Here is a 15,054-nt window from a genome sequence, read left to right on the forward strand (position 1 = left end):
TATGTTCAAAACCTCTATGTGACTGACTTTCTTCTGTGAAGAAATCTATTATTATTATGTCCAATAAAAGTCAATGGTTATTATAGTTAACTAAAACTAAAGCCATAAAAAAACAGTAACTGAAATAAAAAAATTAAAAAAATGTTTTATTGCAACATTAATCTTGGTGTACTTAACTAAAACCGAAATAAAAAAATTAATAAAACTATAGACATTAAACTTTTTTTTAAAAAACAGCAAAATTTGAATTTTAACAAATGAAAACGGAAAATATAAAAATAAAAGCAAATTCAAAATATAACTAATAGTGTCTTGATGATACTAAAATAACACTGATTGGACTTTTATTGTATGGACAAAAACGGCAAACTATGAAACACTTTTTTGGCCAAACTATTACGTTAACACTGGAAGTCTTTGTTGTTTAGAGATGTGAACAAATTAAACTCTTCATGTCTGCATTTTGTTGGGCATATCGTAAAAATAAATCTAATAAAGAAGCAAAAAGACATGCATGCGCTCTCACTTCTCAAAAAAGAAAACAAGTGTATGTTATCTGGATGCGGGAACTGTGGGCTACCATTACATAACCGAGATGAAAAGAGAGTCAGACAGAGAGAATACGAAACGATCCTCCGGGGGAGGAAGAAGAAGAAGAAGAAGAAGAAGCTGTTTTCTTCACAGAAAGTAGGACTGCTCATGACTGCAAAGTGCGGCAGAAGTTTTCTGCTCTCATCACTGCTGTTGACTAACCGGGTCGAGTTGAAAAGTGTAGCACGATAATTAAAGAGAACTTGTCTTGTAACCTGAGGGAATATCTGGAGCTTCTCTTTATTCAGCTGTGGTGAGACTATGTGTGTAGGATTAGTAGAGATTACACTCAGATAACTTCATCCTCATCCTCAGAGTGTGTTTTCTTCGCTCCGCTTCAGTCGTTGCGTGTAAAGCACCTGCTGCATTGAAAACGCTTCCGTCTCAGACGATGACAGTCGGACGGCTCGTTCTCTCGCACCCTGTCACCTTCATTAAGCCCGTCGATGAAAAGTGTGGAAACTCTCGTCAGATTTCTGCATGTTCCAGCGCTCCGCTAGGCTTCTAAAGTTACAAACCTCTAATCCTCCGGCTTTGGCAGAAACAACTTTGGTATAACGGCTTAAATGGGTATATTGAAAGTTTCTCAGGCTTTCTGGTGGTGTTTTTTTTTTCTTTCTGGTGTTGAGAAACAGATGTTGGCTGTCGGCCATCTTCTCGGTCTCATTGACTGAGCTGTTCTGGCAGTTAGCTTCACTGACCTCTGCTTTCAGCATATTTGGCAGGCATTGTATGGCTCTTTGAAAAGCTGCTCAAAATCTTGTTACATCACAACGATCAGAGCATTGGAAGCGCTTTATGCAAAGACACTACACCGTCATAACAGGTGTCTTTTACTAATAGCTGGCTAATCCTTTTGCGGAACAGTCTGAATCCTCAGTCATTCCAAGTTTTCCCAGAGTTATTTGTGACACTTTCTCATTACATCCCTTTTTATCGCTTCCTTTCTCTATCTACAGCCAACATCCATACCTCCAATTACTCCGAATGTCATATCTATAAACACAATCCTTCATGTTTTATAGTCAATAAACAAGGCTTTTCTCTGCTGCCCACCTGTTATTTTTTTACTAATGCACAAGTACTAATGTGCTAAAACAATGATATCAAAAGACCAAATTCAGGATACACTTTTATTGATGATGCATAAAATATACATGTGAACATATGAGCCCAGGATAATGCAAGTTACACAATGTGTTATGCGTTTTCCTTTGGAAAAAAAAGCTTAACATAAATTAATGCATTAAGACATTAGTTGTACCCGTAGGTAGATTTGTTTTGCAGTGTCAGAGTTATCCACACATTTTTAAGACAAACACAGACAATAAACATTAGACAATAATAAAAATAGATAAAATAAATAAAAATAGACAGTGGTATTGGAGGACAAAATCCAGTATACACCCTATTAATAATCAAACTATGTACATGTAAGCAGATGAGCCCAGAATATGAACGCAAGGCACAAAGTTTCACGTTAAGTGTTTTCTTTACACTGGTTTTCAATGGGAAAACGCTTAACATGCAAATTAGCCCGTTGCAATCATACTACAAAAACGTACATTTAAAATAGTAGTATGGTACTGACGTGCCACACCACTTTTTTATTTATTTACATTTTTGGGGGGTTGAAAAGCTGTTATAAAATAAATAAAACAAAAGGCCAAACGGTGTCTGGTCATACAGGTGATGCTGAACTACTGTATATACTACTGTTCAAAAGTTTGTGGTCAGTAATTGTTTTTATTTTTTTCAACTCTTGGAAGGGTTTAGCATGATAATGGCTATGACAATGCTAATGTATTTGGTCTTGGTGGAACATATCTGCTACGCTGCTGCAGAGCAGGTACAGACTCGCTACTGCTAATAAACACGACACGCTTCTGTGACGACATGCACAAATAGCATATTTGAACGAACCCATAGCAGATCTATACAGGGGAAGGTGGAGGGTTTTAGAGAAACTCTGAAAGTGTGCTGAAAACTGCTACATAAAACATTGACCAACTGTTTGAATGGTGATCCGCAAGCTCATTGGCTACAAATGCAACGAGAACCAATCAGCTTGTGCCGCGTAGTTAAAGATGTGATTGACAGCAGTTTGCGTAATGGACCCATCAGCCAGCACCATCTAGAATTTGGTATATATATTCAAAGGTCCATCATGTTTTTTATTGCAATTGTAGGCAAATTTAGGCCTCCCTCTGTCACACATGAAGTTTTGATTGATGGCTGATAGTGTCCGCTGGATGTGCACGTGCAGAATCAGCTGTGATGGCCTCTCGCTTGTGTTCTCAGAAGACTTCTTAGTTTTAACCTATAATGTGTCTTCATTAAGACTGAGAGCCTCATGTAACAATAGATCATTAAGGTGACAGGCCACAGTCAGCAGATAATTGTGATTCGAAAACTGGGGTCATTTAGGGTGAGCTTATTAACATATGTATAGCCCATCGCATTGGTCGTCAATATTATGTCTAGGTCTCTCATTTTCTCTCTGTCTCTTCACTTCAATCATCCATCTTTATCCATCAGTTATTGGGTACCTCGTATACCTTCAGATATCATACACACAAAGTCCCTTGAAATGACCCTTAAAAACACAATCACTTCACGTTGCTGAGCGACTTTGCTTGGGAAACTGGATTTAACAACATGTATTGCATATCCATAAAAAGAAATATTGTGAAGAGGAATGGATTTTGTTTAGCTTTGAGAATAGAGGGTTTGTCTGTTTTATGTGCCATCTGTCTGCATATGCCAACCTACTGACCCTGCATTGATTATTACACAACATTGATAACTTAATTGAAATGACGGCCTGTGTCAGAGCTTTTTTTGTTCATCTCTAGCATGGCCATTACTATAGGTCATGACCCATGACCCCAAGTGCGAGGTCCCATAAGGGGCTTCGGGCTCTAATTCAATAATTGTGGATAACTGGGTTGGACACACACACTCAAACAAGCAAACACACACACACACAAACAGAGAAAAACAAAACACATTCACATGATTCCCTTTGCACACCCTTTCAGTGACTGTCTTTTTGATGAAAATGTTCCTCTACAGTTATGCAATACTTTGTCATGTCATATTAGTTTAATTTTGACCATTTTACTGACTGAAGTGACCTATATTGTTAATGTCTCACATTATTTTATTTTAATAGATACAACATATACATTAGTGGCCAAAAGCTATGTCTGAAGGGGATATTTGTTTTTAATAACCTTACAAGTTCAATTAAACCATGAAAATATCAGGGAAATAGTTTATATTTTCATTTGAATAAGTTCATAATTTGGCCAAAAATAGTGTTATACAATTTGACATGTTTCATTGTCTTATTATCACAAATAAAACAATCGACAAACAAGCATTAATACGCAATATGCTTACAATATATTTAACACATTTTTAATAATATTATAATAAAGGGTGAAGATTTCCTATGCCGGACAACACTTTTGGTTAGCACTGTATTTAATAGATTTGATTTTATTATTCTCACCATTCTAATCAACAGTTCTGATTACAATAATTTATAACAATTATAATATTAATAATATCATACAATATTATAACTATATATATATATATATATATATATATATATATATATATATAATAACTATTGTCAGTAATTTTGTTTCAGAGGGAGAAATAACTATTGATCAAGTTTTAGTTTAGGGTCCAATTTTTACTATTAACTAACTATGACTTTTGCCTCAAACTCCTAATTACTGCTTATTAATAGTTATTAATGTAGTTGTTAATTTGAGGTATTAGGTGGATTAAGGGATGCATAATATGGTCATGCAGAAAAATGCATTAATATGTGCTTTATAAGTACTAATAAACATCCAATATCTTAATAATATGCATGCTAATAATCAACCAGTTAATAGTGAGAACTGGACCTTAAACTAAAGTGTTACCAAACTATTTAAATCTGCCTCATTACTCTTTATGTCAATATTGTTATAAAGTGGCACAGAGTAGATGTTCCAGCTTGGCGTCCTACGGTGCCTTTTTTCTTCATTTATTAATAAGAACAAGGCACTTGGGAAAGGTGGAGAAACGAATGGCAAAAGACGAGGAAAAGTAATGGAAAAAATGTGAATAATCTATTGGCACATGCTGGTAAATGTGGCCATTGACATTTCAAAAGCTGCAGTTGGTGCAATTTGATGCCAGTGTGAGTGTGTGTTAGCTTTAGCTCTGATTTCTACTCCTGGGTTGTTGTTTTTTTTTTAACAAACCCTAATGCATGAACTTTTAATCTGTTCTGCATATTCTGAATGAGCCATGAAACGTAAACCCCCAGGAATCATGGTTCAGGAATGACTGACAATAGATTGGCCAGATAACCCCTTTTACAGATTCAATCGCACAGCTAACTCGTACAACAGATGTCAAGTAATATGCCACTGCACGATGTCGGTGAGGGCCCAGGGTTGCCCACCTCTGAAACCCGATCTCCACCTCCCCGCGATGGGTTGGTGCCCTGGCGTCTGTTAGCTCTTCTGCTGAGGGGCTTTTGAGAGTGAGGTCAACGGTGTGTGTAATAAGCTAGCGCTAGCGGATGGCTAGTGCCCATTCACATGCTGATTTGCTAGTCGTTCCATTTGCATTAAGTGCAACCTAATTGCCAACTGCGGCCTGATTATGGTGCGTGTCGGCCGAGATGAAATATGACCTCCCGTCTGCACCCGCTGCTGCTCAACTGATTTCAGATGGGCGTAAATCTTTTCGACTTTTCGAAGTTTTCGACACCGATGGGAGATATGTGCTTGTATTTATGGAAAAAAAGGACATTAGCTCATGCATTAGAACAATCACTCTTTTTGTTCATGTAGGCTGTATTTTCTATATCTCTTCTACATTTTTTCCTATTGTACCTTATTTTACATGTGCTGTGGTCTCAATAAGTTTCCTAAGAAGAAAAGCTTAGTCCTCTCTCTGTGTTTGCTTGGAAGTGTGTCCAAATGTGACTCCTCAGTGTCTGATGGCATTTTGATGGGCCAAGAGAGGAACAGCTGGAGTCTGCAGTAGTTTAAGTGGCCATATCGCCTCTTCTAGACTCTGGAGTTGTGCTGGTGTTGTCATCGCTCGCAGTTGTGAGAGGAAGTTGAGCAGCTGTAAGGGGTTTTGGGATGGTTACACACTCTCAGAAAAAGGTACATTTCAAAAGGTACATATTTGTACCTAAAGAGTGCATATTAGTACCATTTGGTACCAAAAGTGTACATATTAGTTCCTAAATGGCACATATTAGAACCTTTTGAAAGGGTACCGTCCCAGTGACAGCTTTCGTACCTTTTTTCTGAGTGCATGGCTCCAAAAACGATGATGCCCTGATGTGAATCATCATTCTTTATATTAATTTTGGTCTTTCTCTCTGTTTTTTTGTAACGTGTCAACATTTGAGACGGTCCAGAAACTGTGGATCTCCCTCGCTTTTTTTTTTTTTTTTACCCCACCATGGGTTTCGAATACTAATGCATTACATTCTCCTTCTAAGGTGGTTATTTTGTTCCTGTTAGCAACGCTATGAATCGGCTCCTAACCGCTCTGTTCAGATCTACTTGGCTCCTTGGAGTCTAAATGGACTGGCCACAACATGCTGACTGAGTTTATCGATAAAGTCTGTCTCCATCAAGATTCAAGGTTCTTATCCACTTGTTACATAGGAGGACTAAAACCACTAAGATCCATCTGAATAATAATCATAGTATATTAATATTAGTAGTAGAAGTAGTATCCAAATAATTAAAAGTAACATCAATCTACCTACCAAGTAACACCACTATATTATTGTACTATTACTCATATTGAAATATAGTTGTCAACCATCTAATTACAATAACGACATTTTAAATTATTAGTGAAATGTGTCCTTCAAAAGCCAGTCGAAATATGCAGTCGTTAGCTGTGTCTGTATCATTAGTCGTGTCCCACCCAACCTAAAGCAGTGAGTGAGATTAATGAACTAAAGTGGCATATTGAGACCTCAGTGAAGGCAGACTGAAGGGTCATGGGGCCTTAGACATGTGCATCAGGCCCTGAATACATTGAACAGTCTAGGCAAGCTCTCTGCCTCTCTCTCTGATTCGAAGTACCGACCAATCAATGATACCGGATTAACTGCCTTAACTTCAAATTTCATCTTTCTCTTTATGGACTCTGCAGCTGTCAATCAAATCTCTGCTCTAATACTCACTTCCCAGAACTCAATAATAAGACGCAAACTTACCTAGAAGTCATTATGCTTTACCTTTTTTTCATTTGGTTGGGGTTTAGGTTCTCACTGACATGTTTTAAATGACCTGTACATTTCTTGTAGGGATGGATTCCTAAAAATCACAGCAGTCAAATATTTCTGAAGACATCTGTTTGTAAAGTTAAACTGAATTAGATTACATCAATTGAATTTCTTCAGACAATTTGAAAATCTAGTTATGCATTTATGTTATGAAAATTATGCTTTCTTTTGTATTTCACATAGGGTCTAATGTTTATGGACCGGAGTCATTATAGATTAATGTCTATAAAGGAGCTTGTTTTTAGTTTTACTGACCATATTTGTGTAAGATTGCCGAGCCTGACAGGAGAATGATGGATTGAATTTAATAATTGATAAAGGTCTGGTGTTGTTGTGGACAAATACCTCTGTTTACCGGAACATCTTCAGATTAAAGTGGCGCTTCTCCATTGTTTTGGCCGACTGTCAAGTTTTAGAGTGTTCCTCATGAGACAGCATAGGGAATTGGGTAATACTAACGTTACATGTTTTGTTGGATCATTGTTGGCAAGACCTGGTGGGTGTGGTCAACAGCCATTACAGGAAGTGATCGCATTTTAATTGACCTGGGTGCAATCTGCCATCTACACCAATGAGAGCGTTTTTGTAATCATCACTATCAATTACTGACATCTGTTCTGTTCTGTTCTGTTCTGGAGACCAAGGCTTTATAGCCCTAGTTGGACTGCCAGTTTGGGCTAAGGGAATGCATTGTTTTCTAGTGGACTGAGTAGCATGCATCTGTATTTACCTATTGCTGTGTATTTTGCTTTGTTTATGTGTCCCTCTTTTTGATGTTTCTCCTTCTGTCTGGCCTTCTTTCACATTTGTGTGCCACAATATTTTTGTTTCAATGTTGAGCCTGTATAAGTTTCTAGTTTTGTGGTTCAACAACTGTTTAAAAGATCATCCCCTACTTTTCTAAGCAGTCAGACATGTGATTTCCATGCCTGGTTTTCACGCCTTGCATTGCAGAGGCCATAGGAACTTTAGGGTAGGCTACTTTGACTTGTGAAAGCAAACACCTTCTGTAGCAATCATGCACAACACTCCAGGAATGTGGTTTTTCAAGAAAATGTAAAAATCTAGTTAAGTTTAAGTCTAATAAATTAATTCAGCTGCAGGTTAAGTGTTACTATGCAAAATAAGTGTTAAGACGCAAGACCCAATCAAGTTTTACTCCCAGCAGAGGCCATTGTCTGCTTTGCCTGCATGAATTGTGTTTGAATGTTAGCCAGACTAAAGAACATTCTCACACTGAGAAACAGGTGCAAGATTTACACTCACCCTTAAACTGAAAAAAAAAGAAAAAAGCTGAGAGATAAAGATTGAGAGAGAATTTAAACTGTGAGAGCATGTCAGCGAGAACAGCAAAACCAAATGTGTTGTTTCTGTCAGGGTAGTTTTGGACATCCTCGGTCGGTGCAAGCGTGTGTCTGAGTGCATTAAAAAAATGAAAGATTTATTTTCCTCCTTATTGTACTTCATCGTCTCCTCTACCTTCCTCATTCAGCCCTCCATGTCTCCCCAGGGAAGGTGTGTGTGCAGGTGCTCACATACAAGAAGTAAACGGGGCTCCACCTCTGACTTCCCAATGGGGGTCCAGGCACACTCATAAGGACCCCTGCTGCGCACTTAAGGGCCCTTACGCCATACATACAAGCATCCCCAGCCTCTCTAATCGGGCCAGCCAGCATCTTTGTCATGCTGTTTTTCTCTGAAAGGTGTACTGGAGGCTACACTACAGAGAGAAACGGGAACAGGGAGACAGAAACAAAAGCACGCCTCTCATCCACAGCAGGGCTGCTTGTTAGGGAGCGACGGCCCTCTGGGAGCAGGGCACTTGGCAGAGGACATTGGGTTGTCGGGGGCACAGCCGTACATCAGTCATTGGGAACGTGGGTGAAGTCAGAGACCCCTAAGCCTGCAGCATTATCGCCCCTTTGTCAAATCTGCACCTGTCACTCATTCAATACGAGAACATGAACCGGTCAAACTTTGATTTACTGCCAGGCCTCATAACGCAATGAAATGAAAGAAAGCATCAGATATAAAGGATAAGTGATCAAAAGGAAAAAGGAAGGAAGAGCTGGGGGAGATAAAAGAGATAAATGAGACAAAGGAAAGCAGGCCATGATGAAGAAAGAGAAAACTCAAAAGAATGATGACGAGAAAGATTGAATTAACGCAGAGAATAAAACAACTTTAAATTGAGTTGACCAAAGAAAGTTGCAGTCACATTAAAATTCAGACTCTATAAATGACTGTTGTTGAGTCTGATTGGGCTATGTTGTGTGCTATTGTAGATTGTCTGATGCTCATTGATTTCCGATAAAGATAAGTGATAAAAAGTTAACTTTTGTTTTATCTCTGAAAATGACCAGCAGTATTTCTGATTTAATCTGTCCATGCCATCTGTACAGATCTATGAAGGGAGCCGATAGATATGACAGTCTTTGAAGGGAATTGAGTCCGCAGGGGTATAGAATTAATATGACTAAAGCTTTGAGTTGATGCAATATGACTGAGGGCAAAAGCAAACCCTTCTTTTCATCTCCCATATGCTATGAAGGTTTGGAGGACATGGAAAGAAACCAGATAGTCTGACAGAATATCAAACTGACAATAAGTCTGATAAAAAGAATTGGAATTGTCCATCGGGTATCAAAATTCTCTCTCTCTCTCTCCCCCTCTCTCTCTCTCTCTCTCTCTCTCTCTCTCTCTCTCTCTCTCTCTCTCTCTCTCTCTGTGTGTGTGTGTGTGTGTGTGTGTGTGTGTGTGTGTGTGTGTGTGTGTGTGTGTGTGTGTGTGTGTGTGTGTGTGTGTGTGTGTGTGTGTGTGTGTGTTGTTGAAACTATGTTGAAGGGGACATTGGTGACAGAACCAGAGATACTTGATAGGAAAATCAGGGGTCAAGTTGTTGATAGTTCAAGGTGGTTTAGCCTCTACTAGGTCCAAACTGGTTTTACTAAGTGGTAGTCTATTTGATTAATCATATAAACCAGTTAATGACAATAAATGGCCAGCTTGGCCAAGGGTGTCCTCCAGGTCAAAACCAGCTGGTAGTCCATCTGTCCATCCTGATGGACACAATTTTGGATGGATTATCCAGTAAAGAAGCACAGCATGACCAACCAAGACAGACAAAGAAACAAGCATTCATACATCAGTGTCGCAGGTGCTTCTTGACAGGGTTTATAAGCGAAACATTTCCTACATCAGACTTTAGATTGGATACATTCATTTCTTCCATTCCCATAGCATTCCACATTCTACTTCCAGACCAAATCGCTCTGCCAATCTACAAGCACTGAATCCATAAAGCACATGGTAATAACTTGGACCGCTTCACTTGATGTCTCCCAGTGGGGTTCTGCCGCTTTGGTTTCTTTTTTTCCCTCCTTTCGTTATGGTTTTAACTAGGCATTATCTCAGTGTAGTCACATCGAGTTTTCTCTGAGCAAGAACAGGTGAGGAGCCCTGTTTAGTCAGATGCCTCTGATGTCAGTGCTACCCATGCATCACACTCGATTCAGAGAGTTTAATCTGCAACAATAACCTTCTGTCTTCAGAGAAATTGCTTTCTGGGGCTGTAAAGTAAAAGGTGTTATTCAGCATATTGAGAAAGAGTCATGAGCTGGAAAGGGTGTGCGTAGAAAATGGAAGGGTAGAGCAAACGGGGTGCGGACAATCGCAAACTGACCTTTCAGTCAGAGAACACAGACAGATATTGAATGAGTCTCATTGTATTGGGAGAATGAAACTGCTGCCTTGTTAAATGGTATGGCATATGGATATTTTATCTTTCTTTGCCTTTAATTGCTTTACTGTCAGACTGTTTTCCCCCTTGAATCTCTCTTTAGGGAGGAGAGACGAAAATAAACATGAAGACGTCTCCAGCCCGGGGAGGCTTGACTGAACGCTATCTCTCAAACAACACAGCCCCGTCCTTTAAGCTGGCTTCAGGTTGCATACCGCCTGACCTTTAATCTGATGCATAAACAAGAGGCTGGGGAAAGCGATCCCTCATCATCCCCTCCACATACTCCGCCGCCTCCTCACCCACCTCCATTGCTTGGCTTATAGGTGCATTTGTTCTAATTGTCGCTGCTTTATTGACGCAAATTGCTGCAGGTCTTTGTGAGGTCTTGTTTAGCCGGGCCCTGTGGCTGACAATGATGCATGCCCGGAGGTATTTATAACCCACACGACACCTGATGTCAAGCGCGTGCTGAGTCTAATCATGGGCAGTGATGTTGGAGTATTCATGGACTCCAGCGAACAGATAGAAAGATTTGTCTTCTTTTCTAAAGGAAGATTGAATAGGGAGAGTAAATGAGATGGGTGGGCGCCAGCACTTAACGGACATGGGGACTCTTTTACGATTCCAGCTGCTAATTCCTCAGTGCCACTGTTGGTGAGGGGGTGGGGGTTTCATACCAGATTGTCCAAAGAGACCAATTGTAATTAAAATGCTGCTTATATGGTCCATTCAAATGGAAGTTCTCCTGTTGATCTGGTAGAGGTACATATTTTGAACCCCATTTCATGAGTAGATCGTTTTCATCTTTGTCTGTCAATCTTGTAATTTCCTGGTGTCCCCATGACACTGATAGTGGTCCTGTCCACATCTGTGGCTGTAAAAGTTCACTTTTCATTTTCTAAATTGATCTCTTCAATGACAATGAAGGGATGTTGGATGAAGGTCGGCCATTTGGTTTGTTTACTAGTTTGAGCTCAAACCTCAGCTGGTTACCAGACTCAGTGACCCAGCTTATGGTCACTTTAACCTTTACAGGGTCTTCCTTAGGCTTTTACGACCAAATCTCTGCTGTTTGTTTTGGAGTCAGAGGAAGGCTGTTCCTAGGCAGGGAGATTAAGCTAATGGCACCTTCCCTGTCCATCTCCTAATGGATGAATATGGCAATACATACAACAAAGACCTTAATAGGAGTGTGGAGTGATGGTTTAGTGTCAAGACTGTCCCCTGAAAAACATTACGTTTTAATCCAATCATGTGGCTAACTCTTTGATGTTGGCCATCACTGTTACATGACACTGCAGATAGTTTGCAACATAATTAGATGTCCTTATGGGAAATAGTGGCATGAATAAGACCAGAGCATGTTCATTTGCAGATCTCTATTCTCTCGTTCTCCCTGTCAAAGCTTTGTTTGCCAGTTTCCTATGTTCTGCTCAAAGCTTGTTAGTGGTCCTCTTGCCGCAAGCATAGACACTAGGCACATTGCCACCCGATGCTAATGTGTAATCACACGCTTACAGGAGCTAATGGCCAAATTAATTTCCTCTCACAGATGTGCAGTAATGGCCGAGTGATTTGTTTATTTTTCTCAGGCTTTGACTGCTTTGTGAGAAAGATGCAGCTGAGAGTGGTCATCAAAAGTCTACAGATGTCTATGATCCTTGCAGTGTAATCTGTTCACACACACTGTAATATTACTTGAAACATACTACACAGCAAAGATTTCAAGTCTAGCTTACAGTTACCTCCAACTTTATCATCCTTGGCTTCATTCATCCTCGAAGCCGCTTGACGTTTCTTTGAGAAGTTTTTTCAAGTTCCTACTTTTGCTAAAATGTCAGCAAATGTCAGTGGATGAAGATGATACACTTTGCACATTTTATGATAACTTATCAAATGGCATATTTAAAATCCAGCCTTACATTTGGCCAAAAACTCTCATATTGATAGTATCTCACTTTTAAAAATGGATTTAAAATCCTTTCCTGTGCCTGTTTTAGCGGATTATTATACTTGGTAATGGCAAGAACACTATTTTAAATAGACACATATAGGATTTGCTCCTTGAAACGGAGAGTAGATTACCTGCCTGTATTTGCAAAACCAAATACTCACGGCATATGGCTCAATGATTCACTTAATTTAAAACACTTCTATTTTCACCGCCTTGCAAATGCATTTGATGGCCCTCTAGCTCTTCCTCCATCACATATGAATATTGGAATGGGGCGTTAAATGAAGTAAAGCTAATACAATTGATTCTAATGGCTGCATGGAACAACAGGACAAGGATGTTCAGTCATCACCACTCATACGATTCTCATTCGGCTCCATTTGGTTTTTATGGAAGGCCATTTAGTGGCAATTTTAATGAAGGTTGATTGGCAATGTGTCGGAGTGGCCATTTCAGTCAGTGGGCTGTTCATGCTTATGATCTACAATTATGAGTACATTTAGGCCAGACATCTCATCTTAAGTAAGCTTTCAGCGTCAGTAGAGGCTTAGCCCCCTGTATCAGCACCTCACAGAGATGACATCTTGGTAAATCTGTATCCTGTCCTTTTATTTCTTGGTGCTCCATATTGTTGCAAGCGTAATGTTTTACCTCTTTGTGCTTTCATTGAGTGCCCCATATTGTTGCAAGCTTAATGTTTTACCTCTTCGTACTTTCATTGAGTGCCTCAACTCCCCCTTTTTGAGAATCTCCTTCCTTAGTTCTCCTTTGCTCTTTGCTCTCTCTGTATAAATGAGCGGTATTTTCAGACAGGATGTTGTATCATAATGAGGGGTTTGTCACCAGCAGCCCGTGTGGTGGAGTAGATAAAAAGTGGGGCTTGATTAGGGGGACAAGGCATATTGATTCCCATTGACGGTCACTTTCCCCAGCTCTTAATGAAAGGAATGCAAATGAGTTTCTCCGAGTTCTCGAAGGGGGAGCGGGGCTGAGATGTTGGCCTTTGACTCCCTGTCGTAAGAGGGACATGTATCATTGGCCATGGTTCACTGGGGAGTCCTTCACGGAAACGTTTGGTCCGTTTCATGTTCTCAAGATGCCGGCAAGCACAAGCCAAATGTGGAAAAAGTAATGGACTGTGTCCGTACGTGTAATTTAGCAAAATGGATAGGGGCACATGGGCTCAAATGGTGCTTATGCTATTGATTTAGGAAACAAGCTCTATTCTTATAAGGCAACATGCTGTACTGTACCATCTTGTATGTTTTATTCAAGCTGATATCATCTGCAGTGTACCATCTGGTCATTGTTCTTTTCAGGTTGATGTCTGGACCACTGGTGATGTCATAAATGAGGATATATGATCTTTTTTTTTCTTCTCTCCTCTATAGCAACAGACTGGCGCCTAGCAACCATGACCGGATACATCGGCTACGGCAAGAGTTCCAGCAGGCCAAGCATGAGGAGGAACCTGATGACCGCCGCCGATCCTACAGCTTTCAACAGCAACAGAGGGTGAGTGCAAAAGCCTGGTGTTTGGTGTTCAAGGCAAAGGGCAACATGTATTATAATGAGATATTGTCATGGATCACATGAGTTGTGTTTTTTCTGTGGTAGTTTGATTAATGTAGCATTTTTGAGGGGGGAAAAGAGCATTTGTTGTCAGCTTGCATTTTATCTTCTTTCAAAAATGCTTCTAACAGTTTATTTGCCCCCAACCTTGCCTGTATTTCTTAGGTCTGCACAAAGGTGAATGTGTTTTAACATTTTGTCCTTGAAAGTCAATGTTTCATTTTATTGTCAGAGGTTAGAGGCTAGCCATTATTTTATCTTTATCATCAAGTTAAAATAATATACACTCCTCAAGAGGCTGGGAAGTGAATTGCAAGGGGTCAAAGGTCAAATAGCTGTGTATCTTTGCTCTGTAATGGCCTGAGCCAGACATGGCGGTCTGTCTTGTGACTTCCTGTTAAAGGCACGGAGGGGATTTTAAAAGATGACAGGCTAATTACACCAAGGAATGAACCATTTCCTAAATTAGAGGTCAGCTCTCTGACCCTGTCCTCTTCGACACATATTTGGCCTCCATTTTCCTTCCAGGTCTTGAATAGCTCTACAGAGATTAGAATGTGTTAAACTAAATTAATGTATTAATGTTCTGTTTCACTCAGATCACTGCAGAGAGCAAAAGCAAAAAATAAATAAATAAAAGTCAGCATCTGAGACACTTACCTTAAAGATTAAAGATGGATGCATAATGAAAATGCACTTGCTCAAAGGTGAAGCATGTTATTTATTTGGCACTAGTGGTACCAAATGGAAGAGTAGGAAATCTAGAATTTTACGTTTTCTGAAACGTGAGTGGTGCTTGTCCTTTCGCTGACACACTACTGGGGTCTTGTGGGTTATTGCCAAGGTATTGCTAAGTAGTTGCTA

General features: G+C 39.7%; 1 protein-coding gene across 1 annotated transcript in view; it reads left to right on the forward strand.

Moving 5' to 3' along the window:
* Positions 1 to 15,054, forward strand: part of pard3aa (par-3 family cell polarity regulator alpha, a) — a 466,122-nt gene that overhangs the window by 433,774 nt on the left and 17,294 nt on the right. Inside the window, exon 22 of the mRNA XM_077232480.1 lies at positions 14,010 to 14,133. Within this exon, the coding sequence (XP_077088595.1) occupies positions 14,010 to 14,133 (124 nt within the window). The remainder of the gene's footprint in view (positions 1 to 14,009; positions 14,134 to 15,054) is intronic.

This window comes from Siphateles boraxobius, unplaced genomic scaffold (assembly GCF_051911475.1).
Source record: "Siphateles boraxobius isolate OS27281-9 unplaced genomic scaffold, OSU_SipBor_1 171, whole genome shotgun sequence".
NCBI lineage: Eukaryota > Metazoa > Chordata > Actinopteri > Cypriniformes > Leuciscidae > Siphateles > Siphateles boraxobius.